Source organism: Anser anser (assembly GCF_964211835.1).
Source record: "Anser anser genome assembly, chromosome: 12".
In the NCBI taxonomy this organism is placed as follows: domain Eukaryota; kingdom Metazoa; phylum Chordata; class Aves; order Anseriformes; family Anatidae; genus Anser; species Anser anser.
Window position 1 is genome coordinate 19893020 of NC_139733.1, and position 13056 is coordinate 19906075.

A 13056-nucleotide genomic window follows, 5' to 3' on the forward strand; every position below is an offset into this window, starting at 1 on the left:
CTTCACAGTAAGAGAACCCAAATTCTGCAGACACCCACCGCGAGCTTTCCTTGTACCGGCAGTCCCGGGGAACAACACGGACGTACTGACACGCCTGAAGCTTTCCACGTGTGCAACCGTGTCTGCAGAACTGGGGTGCTCAGGGGACGGCTCACGGGCAAGACGTACAGAGAGACAAAGTGCTTCAGCAGGACTCCACTGGTTCTGAATGCTGGCATCTCCCAAAAAAGAGAGCTTTCAGATTTAATTAAATTTTACTATTTTATTTGTGAAAAAACTACAAGCAGAATTCATAAATAGACATTTCTATTTAAAGCAGGAAAATGATAAAGTGGCTTCTAATAACAGTCGTGCACATGCCAGTAACAGGAATATATTAACATCTTTTATTTGCTAGACAAAGAGCAGTGTCCAATATAAATTTCCCGAAAACATTTAAGACCTGTGAATTTCTGACCAGTTCACAAAACCACCATTGACACTTTAGCATGAAGATTAAAACAAACCTAACAGGACTGTCAGCTCTAAAGACTTTACAGAGCGGAAAAACTTTCAAAAGCGTTATACAAGCTGTCTTTCTGGGCAAATGAAAAATATAGCTCGTATAATACATTAACATAAAAATCCACAAGATAAGATTATGTTTTGACATACTTAAACAAGCATTCTATATTTGTCTCCAACAAACAAAGCTAAGGAAATAATGTAACCATCTTTACACAGTAAATTAAGGTTACAAGTCATACACAAGAACAGAACTGCTTGCGCATTAAAAACTGTTCAGCTCCATTGTCATACTCTAAATGTTGGCTCTTAAAACCATTCGGTTACATACAAGCAAAGGTTATTATATAGTCAGCAATTAATAAATTTTCAATAATTTAAGTTTATGGTAGAGCTTAAAAAAGTAGACTGAGAATGATCTTGGTAAGGCAGGTGAAGACGTCTCAGTGGAAATAAACTCGCGGAAGCTACTGCCATGTTTTAGATCTGTCCAATTCGAAACGAGCAAAGTGTTCCAATTAAAATAAATAGCCTGGTTGTGTAAAATGCCTTTTTTTTTTTAATTTCTCCTTTGCATAACTATGTCAAACTGAGCAAGTCAGGCAAGCTGTGTTGGTGTATGTGTGTGTCTGTGTAAAAGTCGAAACTTAGCGAACGTAACACTGTGCTTTACTTACCTGCTTTCCGTGCCACTGAATACCAAGAGCCTGGTCCTTCCTCTATACTAGTGTTTTTGTTGGCTTGGTTGGCTTTAAACATGCTCCCCAACAACAGCAGGATAACCAGAGGACGCAACGTGTGAAGGGAATCCCTTTTCCAGACACATGCCTTGGGGGTGCTAACTTCAGAAATCAAGTGTAAAAGCAAACGCTATCCTCCAAATCCACAACACAACAGCTACGAATGAGGCCGGGTAAGTTCAACGCTTAGCTAGCAATTTCTACTAAATGCAGAATTACAGGTCACTTGTTCCAAAGAAATTTTCCCACTTATGTATAGTAAGCTACTTTATCAAGGAGGCACACCCAAAGAAACAGATTTCACTGACTTAATCAGTAGCCTATGAGTAGCTGGTTACTGCGTTAAAGCTTTTTCAACTAATCTACAGGTCCATTCACTTTAAAAAGAAGCAATTTCCTGGTACACACAATGCCTTTTTTTTTTTTTTTTTTTTGCACAAATTCCCAGATTCAACAAAGAATGCAAGCACGTGTTTGACTAAGCACCAGAAAGAGCCCCGCTGAAGGGACTTGCCACTCGCTTACACGCTTTGCTGGATCACGGCCAAAATGCACGCAAGCCTAATCGATAATGGATCATTTATAAAGCAGTGCAAAATATACAAGTTCAGGGGCATCTTCAAAAAATCTCTCTTAAAAAATTATTCCAATACATTTCAGTAAAATAAATAAATATGGCTGACCAGTTTACCCTCCCTGAGACCCTTAAAGGAATAGTAAAAACTGGAAAAAGGAATGTCTTTGCAATATCCCACTAATGTTAAAATGTGGATTGAGAAATTCATAGTATTTAAAACTATGTATAATAAATTGTCTTGATGCTCATAGGAAGCATCTGTTTTCCTTTGGTTCTTTAATAAATACTTCAAAAATGCTTAAAAAGGTACAGACAGCCTATACTGTGAATATAAGCAGAATTAAGTTGGGGTGTCCATATCAACGCACTCGGAATAAAACCACCACCACAAAGGCATTGCCACCGCACGTGCCTTCGAGCGGAGGTGGTAACGGATTGGTACCTCACAGATTTCTGTCGCTAGTGTGAAAGGAACCTACGTCTGCTACTCAAAACCACACGATTTTAAAGGAAATTTCAAATCCGTTGCCTCCACAAAGAGAAATCACTCTTGCTAAGCAAATAATTCACAACACAACAAGCTGGCACGAAGCTGTCAAGAAGTGGCCCTCTTTCCTCACACCCAGAAGTTATGCATTTGATGTCGAATAAAGCCACAGCCTCTGTGCCTGAAATTACCGCAGGGCACCCTGGGGCCACTAAACAAAGATGAAAAGCCGAAGAGGTGTTGTGTTTTTTTTTTTTTTAAAAAAAAAAGTTTGTTTCACCTCCTCAGACTAGTGTTTTAGCAGGATAATGCATGGAAGGTAAACTGTAAAGCAACACTAACAGGCCAGGAGAAGAAGTTACAGCCCGAACAGCTTCAGAACGCAACCGAAGAGATACTGGGCGCGAGCAGGAGTCGCACGCGCTGCGGGCTCGCCAGCGGGGCAGCTCGTCACTACGCCTGCTTCCCCAGCAGCATGCCCAGAGTGTCCTAGCGTGGACAAGCCCAACGTCCTCACCAGACGACACGCTGCTCAGAGATCACCCCGGGACAGGGCCGGAATTCAAACAGAACAGCGATCCCGGCAGCATGCACAGGACAGGCGGGAGGGAGCAGACGATGACCGACCCGCACGCCGCTGGGCGCAGCAAAACCCACAGCGAACAGCTCCAGTTTTAAAGTTACCTCAGTCATCGACGCAGGACTGGAAAACTGATAAAAGTCATTAAACCTAAGGATACCGAACTTCTGGGGGGGGTTGGCTATGCACGACACAGCAGTGCTGATGTTACCGGAACGCGTGAATCCGTGGCGTGCTGGCACCAGACTAGTTCTGAACACTTACGCTCCAGCTGGACACGAACCTGCAAGCTGTCAAGCTGAGTTACCCTAGTAGAAAAACACATTTATCTGGAGCAATCTCCTGATTTCAAATCCCAAGGTATTAAAAAAAAAAAAATCAAAACTGTGTCCAGTACACTTATAGCCATTGCTTAGGGAAGAAATGGGGAAGGAACAAATCGAGAGAATGGGTCCCATCTAGGTTCAAACCTTCAGGAACGCTTTTCACCTAAGACCAGTTCCATTTCAGTTTCAGCACTTTCACAGAAGGGGACTGTCCCAGATCTTTAACTGTTCAATATTTTTTTTTTCACTTCACAGTGTTTCAAGCACCAGCGTTTCCATGTATTGGTTTCAAATAACCCTTTATATATATTTATTTATATATATATTTATATATAATTTATATCAAAACTGATAGTACACAGTATAACTGGAAGAAGAACTGAACTTAAAAAGGATATGTTGAGAGAGGATGGAGTTTGTGAATGCAATAAATAAAGCCCCCTTCCCTCCCCACCCACTCCCTATCCCAAAACAAAAAGTTGTAATGTTCATGGAAAATTGTGCACAGCAGATATTATAAAAAAGTAGATTCAGGAGCACATCCAATTATAAATGATTGTTAGGAAAATCATATAAAACAATGGAATACATAAAAGTGTCAAGAGTAATCGTTAGGGTGAGAAATTCCTTGGTGGCCAGATGCCCACGGCAAGCAGAAATTATCCTGGTTGCATCAGTAAGAGGTCGATGTCCAAGAAAGTGTGTGTTCAAGCACAAAAGAGGCTCTCCAGGATCTGAACAGCATGGGCAGGTGGAGTGTTTGAATTTCATACCCTGATTCATAGTTTCCACAACTCCATGTGCAATTTTCAGAAAGATTCATCATTGACTGCCGACATGTCCCCCTTTGGCGTGGAGGAACGGGACGAGCCCTTGTCTGTGCTCTCAGAGCCCGAGCTGCTCTGATTCTGTTGTTCTGATCCTGCACTGGAGGTCACTGTAGAAGACGACGTGGAAGAGGAGCGAGTCTTTTCTTTAAAGTCTGTGATAATTACTGTGACATTTCCCACTGTGACTGCCAGCTGCTGTGCAGTACTTCTGTCCACATTTTTCAGTCTGGGTCTAAAATAAAGGAGAAAACATTTATAAACAGGATAAAAATAAATGACAAAGGAAGAGTTTGTTACAAAAAACAGCGTTCAACAAACTCGGTGACTTTTCTTCCACTCGCCTGCACAGACCGCAACAATCGGGAAGAGAATCTAGGTAGCAGTAAGCGCTGCTCAGCAGAGGACAAAGGTTTGACCTCCTGCTCCCTGCAGCAGCACAGCCTGCGAGGGCTGCAGCAGCACGTTGGATCCCGAGGGGAGGACCCGTCTTGTAGAGCTCGGCAAAAGGTGCTGTGCTGTAGACGGTTATCTTTAATCCAGCTCAGCCAGAAAGGAGGACACTATAAGAGAGTCGAGCAGACAGGAGCCAGGGAGACCTAGGGATCTCCTCCCCAAGGGGCAGATGAAAGAATTCTGTCATCTAAATTCCCCATCTCATCATGTGCCCTGATGTTATGAGACAAGGCTGTGACTCCGCAATACAAAACCACATGAAAGCATTTGAACACGGTTCTTTCATTCCCATATTGGAACTCTGCAGCTGCAAACAACACAGGCACTGGGACAACTTGGCTTCTCTTTCAACTGCTTTGAGCTCGTACAAATCAGATGCCCAATCAGGCTATGGATAAAATCGCTCAAAACATTCCCTCTGGAAACAAGGCTATTGAAAATAAAATCCAGAACGTACAACGATATTTCTTGCAGCTAGCTCTTTTTGGTTAGGGAAAAAAAAAAAAACCAACAGAAGAGAACACACTGGTATTTATAGCTCAGGATTATCTCACAGTAATTTGCATGCTGTGCTATCATTCAATTAGTAATGTAGCTAATAAGGGTCTAGACTCTAGGAAGCTGACATTCATGTGCATTTCAGGGGCTGGTCCAAAGCTCTGAAACAACAAGCTCTTGGACACTCCTCCAGCTACCAACCAATTCCAAGTCAGCTGCAGCAACTGCTGCAATTTACAGCTTTTGCTCCTAATTAAGGGTCAGACTTAAGCAGCGGAATATTCCCAGTAGGGAAATTAAAAAGGAGAGTCTTTATACTTCAGTGAAAAGTAGCTTGCTGAGAACTGCCTTATTTCAAGAGATGGAGGGAAGGGTAGCGTACTTGGGGAATCAAGCTCCAGCTTTTAAACCTATCTTCTCTTTGTCTACAGAATATTAGGCTAATGCAGCCTAAACAAAAACAGAGGAAATTAAGCTGACTTTGTGTTTGCCACGCATACTCATTAGCTTACAGCGTTAAGTTAACAAGAGGGAAGTCCTTAAGAAGTAGCTATCCAAGTGGTATTCCAGAACTGGACAGAATAGAAGAAAGTATTAAGGATGGATGTACAACTTCAGAAATAAACAACAGTATTTCTGCAAACTTCCTTAGCAAAAAAGAATTTACTGCACCAAAACCAGCGTTTCCATGTCTAACCTAGGAGGCTGTTTCAACGTATCACATGTGGAACAGGAGCAGCATTTCTAATAGAAAATACAATTAAAATGCTACCGTGTAAGAATAACTACAAGTAAAACTTCCTACTTGAATCTGCCCCTCGGGTCAGTCACTGCCCTTTTCAAAGCAGTACCTGCGCTTACTGAATTGCAGCAGCGAGACATACACCCACGTGTATGCGCTGTACGTACGTACTTGTGAGAGTTAGCAAACTTGACATGTAACCACAGACTAGATGAAATGATGTCACCGTGTTTGTGGGTAACAAGAAAGGCCAGCCAGCTCAGCAACTTTTGGGGTTTCCATCAGCTTTCGGCTAGCGTCTCAGCAGATCGGCGCTGCCCCCAAAGCACTGGCAGCAGAGGCAGCAGTAAACATTCCCGGAAGCGTAGTACACGTACGTATTTTCCTCCTTAAACTCCGAGTTCCTCTAGGAAACCCGGTTCTTCCTGTAATTTGACTAGGTCATTTGTTTTCTCTTGTACTCTGAAACAGCCAAAGAAACGCCGGCCCAGACACCGGAACAGACCTTACTGCCTCCACCTTTCTGCTGGGCTGAACGTGCATTCCTGCTATTGCTTGTCAGAAGCCATCACTGATTTAAACACACCGATGCTTCACATCCTCTTTTATAGCTGAAAAGGTTTATGGCCAAGCTAGGAATGTGTTTCAAAACAATCAAAGAGTGCAGGAAGATGCAGAATAAACCAAGGTATTTTTTTTCAGAAACAGGCATGGTAACCAAGAAGTTCAAACAGGATCCCTTAAAATACAAGTTACCAAAAAAAAAAAAAAAAAGCTAGGAAACCTGGGCACAAAAAATAGAATAGATAACTTGGAACTCTGTAAAAAATCAGGTCCTTTTAAAAGATTCTTGAGAGCGCTCCTGAGGGCAGTGAGCTGCAAGAAAAGTTCCACTAAACTAAGTACTTAAGAAGACAGTTTAATAACTGAAGGAAATGATGTATCCCTTAAAAATACTCCAGCTAGTCTTGATACTATTATTAAGGGCTAATTAGGAATGAAAAAAATCTTGCCACAAAAGATGGACTAGATGATTCTGCACTAGACAAAGTGACTCCTTTAAGGAGTAAAAACAATTATTTGACGCAATCTATCAATTTAATGTTATCTCATTAGTCAAGTACATCAAGTCTCCTGCATCCTAAGCCTCAAAATAAGTACTGTTTTGAAAAGCACAAGACAAAAATAACATTGCAATGAAGCTGTATTTCTACAATCAAATCAGGAACGGACAGTTAAATCTTTGGGGACTGAGGAAGAGTTGGCAGTAGTCACCACAAACAGCTCGGTCTTCCAGATTAAGCACAGCAAATCTCACAATGCCTTCGCTACATTCCAGTGAATTACTCTGTAAAGGGCAGTCGCTATTACTAAATGTTTTCATGTTATTATTTAAAATCTTCCAAGACCGTTTTCTGCAGTCATGGCTTGCCCATCTTTATGCTAACACAGCAGTGAAAGCCATGTTTTGCACGTACTTTATGACTGTTTGCAGCTAACAAAAATTGTGCTTCTGTTCACCTAGCTTCCCTATAAAACATTATGCGATTACAGGACGGATGCAATTCTTGTGTGCCCCACACAAGGAGAGTACCCAGTTGGATTCTGCTTCTTGCAGTTCTGTAAGTTTAAAAACGTAAGAACTGTACTTTGACTCTGAATTTTTGAATTATGAAAAAAGCACAAGACACCACCCTAAAGAAAACAAGCATGGAGCATCAGCGTAGACTGAACAGCTCTCCACAAACAGCTGCTCTTTTGAAATAGATAAATACAAAGCCAACCATTCATGCTTTTTGTTGATAGAAAGATTCCAACAAATCTGTTCATGCAGTCTTAACTCCAGTATACTCAGAGAATTACCCTGACAATTACAATTATTTAATTACAGGTAAGGAAATTTTTTAAAAGTAACCTTTGTTACTGCTACCAAATGACGGTATGAATTTGATAAAGACCACTATGATTGCTGGTGAATTTTGCCCAGTGTACTTCACAGCCAGGAGACATTACTGCCCAGTTGGCACATGATTATTTAAGCAGAAAAATGAGAACCAAGTGGCTAATAGAATGAGTATTTCAAATGCTCGAATCTGTCCTCACCAGAAGCGTGGCTGAGTGCTTATTGCACGCATACGAGGCCCGTAGCCACTGGTGGCCTTGTCATACCAACTCGGCCAGATCCTGTCAGTTAGACTGTACTCTGATGGTCCACCAAAAAAACAGTGTCTGCAATTTATACAATTCTCAAATATTAAGAGCTTAACTTTTCGATAAAGTTACCTTGAAGTGTGATTTGAGTCGCTCGTCTTTGTTGTAGTATTCCCAGATTGTATACTATTCGCTTCGCTAGGAGGATCTTTCACAATATCTGACTTTGGTCTGTAAAAATTGGAGGGAAGATGGGAGATTATGATGTTAGTTAGATAAACTTTAGTTAGATAAACCTTTAACTTAATTAATCAATGCATGGTACTGAAGTCACACCACACGTAATAGAGCATCCTTGAAACTTACTTAGTCTTCTTGTTAGTGTTCTTCTTTGTAACACTTGGACTAATTTCCTTCTCTTTGTCAGGCTTTTCTTTGTCTTGTTTTTCCACCTTTTCCTTCTTCTCCTTCTTAGGTGGCGGTGGGGTTGCATACTGCTGGGCAACTTGTTGTGCCACCAACTGAGAGTTTATCCTAGGTTTTCTATAATGACAATAAAGAGATCTGTAGTCAGACTTCATACAGCAAAGACCACTTCACAAAAAGCATCTATTTCAGCAACTGGGGAAGAATACTTCACTAATGAAATACCACATGGATTCACTTATTCAATGTTGAGTACTACAGTTGCTACCAAACAAGACAGAAGTTTTCAAATTGAAACATTGGTTTCCTTAGTATCTTCCAACTTAATTTTTCAAATGAGTTTCTAAGTTTGCTGACGCAGCGAACAGCACATGTAACAAAGAACAAGAGAAGGTAACTGAGATGACTTTGTTCCAAACACTGGGATTGAAATTCACTGGAAAGAACACAGAAAACAAACAGGCATTCAGTACTCCATCGGCAGAAAGGCTGTGCCAGCCTCCGACACACTGTCCTCATACAATTGTCTGAAGTCCCTGAATGGTGCTCAGTACTATACACGCTGTATGTTCAGACTGAAAAAGCAGCAAAAAAGTCAGGCACTTGCAAAGCACACGGAGATTCCCAACAGGCCGATTTACACAGCAAGGGGCAGGAGAGCACGCCAGCATGCCTTTTTGCTGCCAGAGCACGGGGCAGGCCAAGGTAAGGCAAGGGAAGCGACACTCATGCTGCGACCACCGGCAGCAGGCTCCAGTTTGAGGGAGCTAACGGAGTTCAAGGGCAGTGCACGGCACAAGTAATGCTTAGGAACAAAACTCAGAGGTTGGAGTCAAAGAGAAAAGGAAGAGAGGTAAGCAAAGCTGTCTTTCAAAGGGCATTTCAAATTATGATTAATACAAAAAAATGCCTTAGCATTCAAGGAGAACCTGGTGCTCACGCAGTCTCACAGATTTATGCCTTCGTCTCTTCTGCATTCCTCATCCAGGCTTTCACCTCCTCTCGGCTTAACAACTTGAAATCTCACCCTCGTGGCCTGGCACATCACAAAGCAGTTTATTCTCCGAATACTCTGATTGCCCGTGATGGATGGACCTGCCAGAGAGATCTAACGCCCCCTGCACCATCCACGCAGCTTAGGAGGGGAAGAAGGCCGGGTTATCAGCTCCATCCGTCTTCAATTATGAGCCGCGTGCTAATTGCAGCAGTTGTCCGTACCTGCCCGCAGCTGTTACGCCGGTTACAAACACAACTCAAGTTTCCTGCACAGGTCAGACGTTAACACGTCGTGAACGAAAGCCCTCGAAGGGCAGCACACAACCAGCAGGAATGTCGGGGAACCACGGGGCCTGAGGCCAGCCCTCCTCGTGCCACCAGTGGGAGCGCCAAGGCCGCGGCCTCTGCCACCGCCACCAGGCCTCGCCGAGGCGCCCGCGCGGCCCGGAGCTGGCCCGAGTTTGACTACGCCGCAGTTACTGCGATGATTGCTACTGAAACACGCACCCCGAAGCGCTGAACCCTGTTAGTCTGATCATCACCTACTTCATTAGTGCTGCGCTGCTGATTACCCGGCTCTCCAAAATGTCATCCTTTGGCCCTGCTCAGTGTTAGCGAGCACAAAACCCGCGGCAGCTACACGCGCCCCGGGCGCTGGCGGCTGCTGCCCCTGCGGACAAGGAGCTCTGGTAAACCTGCTCCAGCAAGAAGCACCGTTACCCTCCAGAACCACCTCCTGTGCTTTAACTACACATACAGAGCCTTTTTTAAGAAGCTACGCGGTGTTTTCATGTTCTTAAACAAACACACAAAACATTAACCACTCAAATGTAGCATCTGCATTTAGAGACCAATGCAGACAGTGGGACCCTAAAAAGTCCTACCTTTCTGTCACACAAAAATCCAAATTCTTAATACGCCTCGTTTGGTGCTGGTTTTCTGTACAACGGTATGAAGAGGCTCTTAACTGAAGCCATATATACCCAGATATTCGATTTCACTACCACAGGTTATCATCGAGTCTACAGGTTGGAATCAGGCCACTAATCCATCTCAACAACACTGGCATTTGGATTTTTCAACCATTACAGAAACTATAATGCATTTTATGCAACAATCTATGTGTATTTCCAAGTGATTAAACAAAGATGATATGGACTTCAGCCTTAAATAACTATGATCCTGGGAAGTTCTGCAGATCAGATCAAACAGCCACCTGTTCCACCAAATATTTTACAGAATAGTGAAGGTATTTAGCATCCTTGCTTTTAAAATCCTGGTATACAGCAACTTCTGTCTGGGTGACTGTGAATAAACACGTAAGAGTAAGCATTTTGGTTATACAGAAGTGATTTTCAGATTGATGCGAGCACAATAAAAGCTGGCAGCAGCTTGTCTAAAGCAACCTGTTGACCTGCTGCTCTTCCAGGAATGGCAGAGCTGTGAAACTTTTCCTTGCCAGCAGCAAATTCTATTAGATATAAAAAAAAAAAAAAAAAGATGTTCACACACAGTTTCCTGATCCTCATTTCCCATATCTTAAAAAATAAAGTAAAAAAAAAAAAGAAGTGTCAAGAAACCTTCAAAGGAAGGGCAGATACTATCTCCCTACGTGATTAACCTCACTGCTTGAAGCTACCTCCTCTGCCCAGACTTACAGTTATTTGCTGTTTACACAGCCAGTTAAATCAGAAACTCGAGCCGTTCATGGGAAATCCCAATTCAAGAATCTGAGAGCACCTTCAAAGTCTTTTTGCTGTGCCTGGTTGTGATGTTATTTCCAAACCTTATTTCTAACCTTAACGGCCACCAACGTGCATTTGGCGTTGCAGGAGCGCTGCCCTGCTTGAATGAAAATGTGAATTTTAAGATGGAAACTTACCAACTAAAAGAAAAATGCAGTAATCACACCGTATTTCCCCAGGGAAGGTTACACATCAAAAAAAAAAGCTTCCTGCAGAGCCGCCTCCCCCCATGACCTCCCACTCCTTATCTGTGCGTCTGACAGCACACTCCATTTATTAAGTTTTATCATTTTCTGGCCAGCCACTGACATAACTAGCACAACTTCTCCAAAAAACGCATTTGCATACTCCTCCTTACGCACTCCCCTGCTCGCTGCTACCAGCAGACGTGAAAGCGAAAGCCCCGCGGGCGGGAAGGCGCGTGCCCAAGGAGAGGGGGCCCGGCGGCGCTGGGGACGTCTTCTGCACCCAGCCAAAAAGCTGCCAGGGCTTTGGTGAACACGCTTCAGGATCTGAGGAACAGGTTTTTTATTGTTTTTTGTTTTGTTTGAATGATGCAAATGCCCGAGCGGCTTTCCAGTTCATGACCTGGCCATTTCACTCACGCTAGCAGCAAGCTCAGGAAGGCTAAAGAACAGGTCTGTTAAGCAACTGGCACAGTAATAATAATTGGAGTCATAAAATCCTCAGAGGCAGGCCCACACTCCTACTACAGCCAGCATACACTGGTTACAAGCCCTTTACGAAAAAGCCAAGCAAAGCAAGTACAACAGCACATTTTACCACCGCGAGCTATAACCATAGTAACCACAACCGGGCGAAATATCTGCGATATCCAAGCCTCGCTCCAAGTCTCCCTGCCCACCAAAACCACACGGCGAGGGCTGGCACCGATGTCACCTGGGCTCCCCAGCACAGGTCGCAGCTCCCCAGGCACGACCAGCACCGCACCTCGCTGCCACCCCTTGCCTCAGGCTGTCAGCTCTCCTCCAGCTGCGACAGCTTGCACTGCCTTCCAGAAACAGGAACGGGGATAAACTCAATAAGGGTTTGCAGTGGATACTAGCCGTCTTCCCTTTCAGAGTATGAGCAATAAAAAAATCTAAAAAAAAAAAAAAAAAAAACAAAAACACAGTGGAGAAACAAGTCTCATTCCCACGTGGGCTACAATGATTTAGCATCCTTTGGCTTATACCACAGAATTTCAAGTCATAAAACCAGAAGGATCCCTTTTTACTGCTTTTTTCCTCTTTTTTTTTTTTTTTTGAACAGTACAATGTGGCTGAGTCTCTCTGCCCCTAATTTTGTTCCCATCTGGCACTTTTTTTTTTTTTTGGCACTCTCCAAAGAGAATGCTTCAACTCAAATAACTTATATTAAAATAATAATGGTGTATCATTCGAGCAGAATAACCTGAACAGAAATTCGAAGCCCCTTCCAAATCTTTTTGTAAGACTGAAGAGCCTCAGAAACGTGCATTAACCATTTTTACCCCAAATCTGCCTGTCGCCTTACTCTCTGTAACATTAAAACAATTCATATAAACCGCAAACATGTTTAGGTGACAGAAATCAAACCCCAGCTCAGGCTCTTCTAAGCCTTCCAGCCGGCACTCACGCTTGAGGAACATCTCACCGTGCCGTTTAGCAGGTCTGAAGTAACAGCACTGTACACAAAGCACAGCCAGCAAACCTCAGCTTCCAAAAGCAGCTACGCAAAGAGATGAAATTCTCGGTGCTGCATTCGGTGCACGAATCCCCACGCAGACACCAAGAGCTGAGCCCCGGTGCTGTGCCCCATCTCGCAGACACCAAGAGCAGGACAATATGCATTCTCCCAATTGATGCTCCACGTGCACACATCCCAGGATTTAACCCAGAGCCCAGCCAGAAGTGAGGATTTACCAGAATGGCTCAAACCAAGAGGTAAGAAAGGAGAAAACGGCAAGTATTTTCCTCTGGAAATACTAAGTATGATATCACGCTGTCTCAAAAAAGAGAA

General features: G+C 43.3%; 1 protein-coding gene across 1 annotated transcript in view; it reads right to left on the reverse strand.

Annotated features, from left to right (window-relative positions):
• Positions 1 to 247: 247 nt before the first annotated feature.
• Positions 248 to 13056, reverse strand: part of RYBP (RING1 and YY1 binding protein) — a 44672-nt gene continuing 31863 nt past the window's right edge. The window contains exons 3-5 of the mRNA XM_083795098.1: positions 8255 to 8431; positions 8021 to 8119; positions 248 to 4276 (exon numbers count right to left, since the gene is read on the reverse strand). Coding sequence (XP_083651224.1) covers positions 4024 to 4276; positions 8021 to 8119; positions 8255 to 8431 — 529 coding nt within the window. The 3' untranslated portion in view covers positions 248 to 4023. The remainder of the gene's footprint in view (positions 4277 to 8020; positions 8120 to 8254; positions 8432 to 13056) is intronic.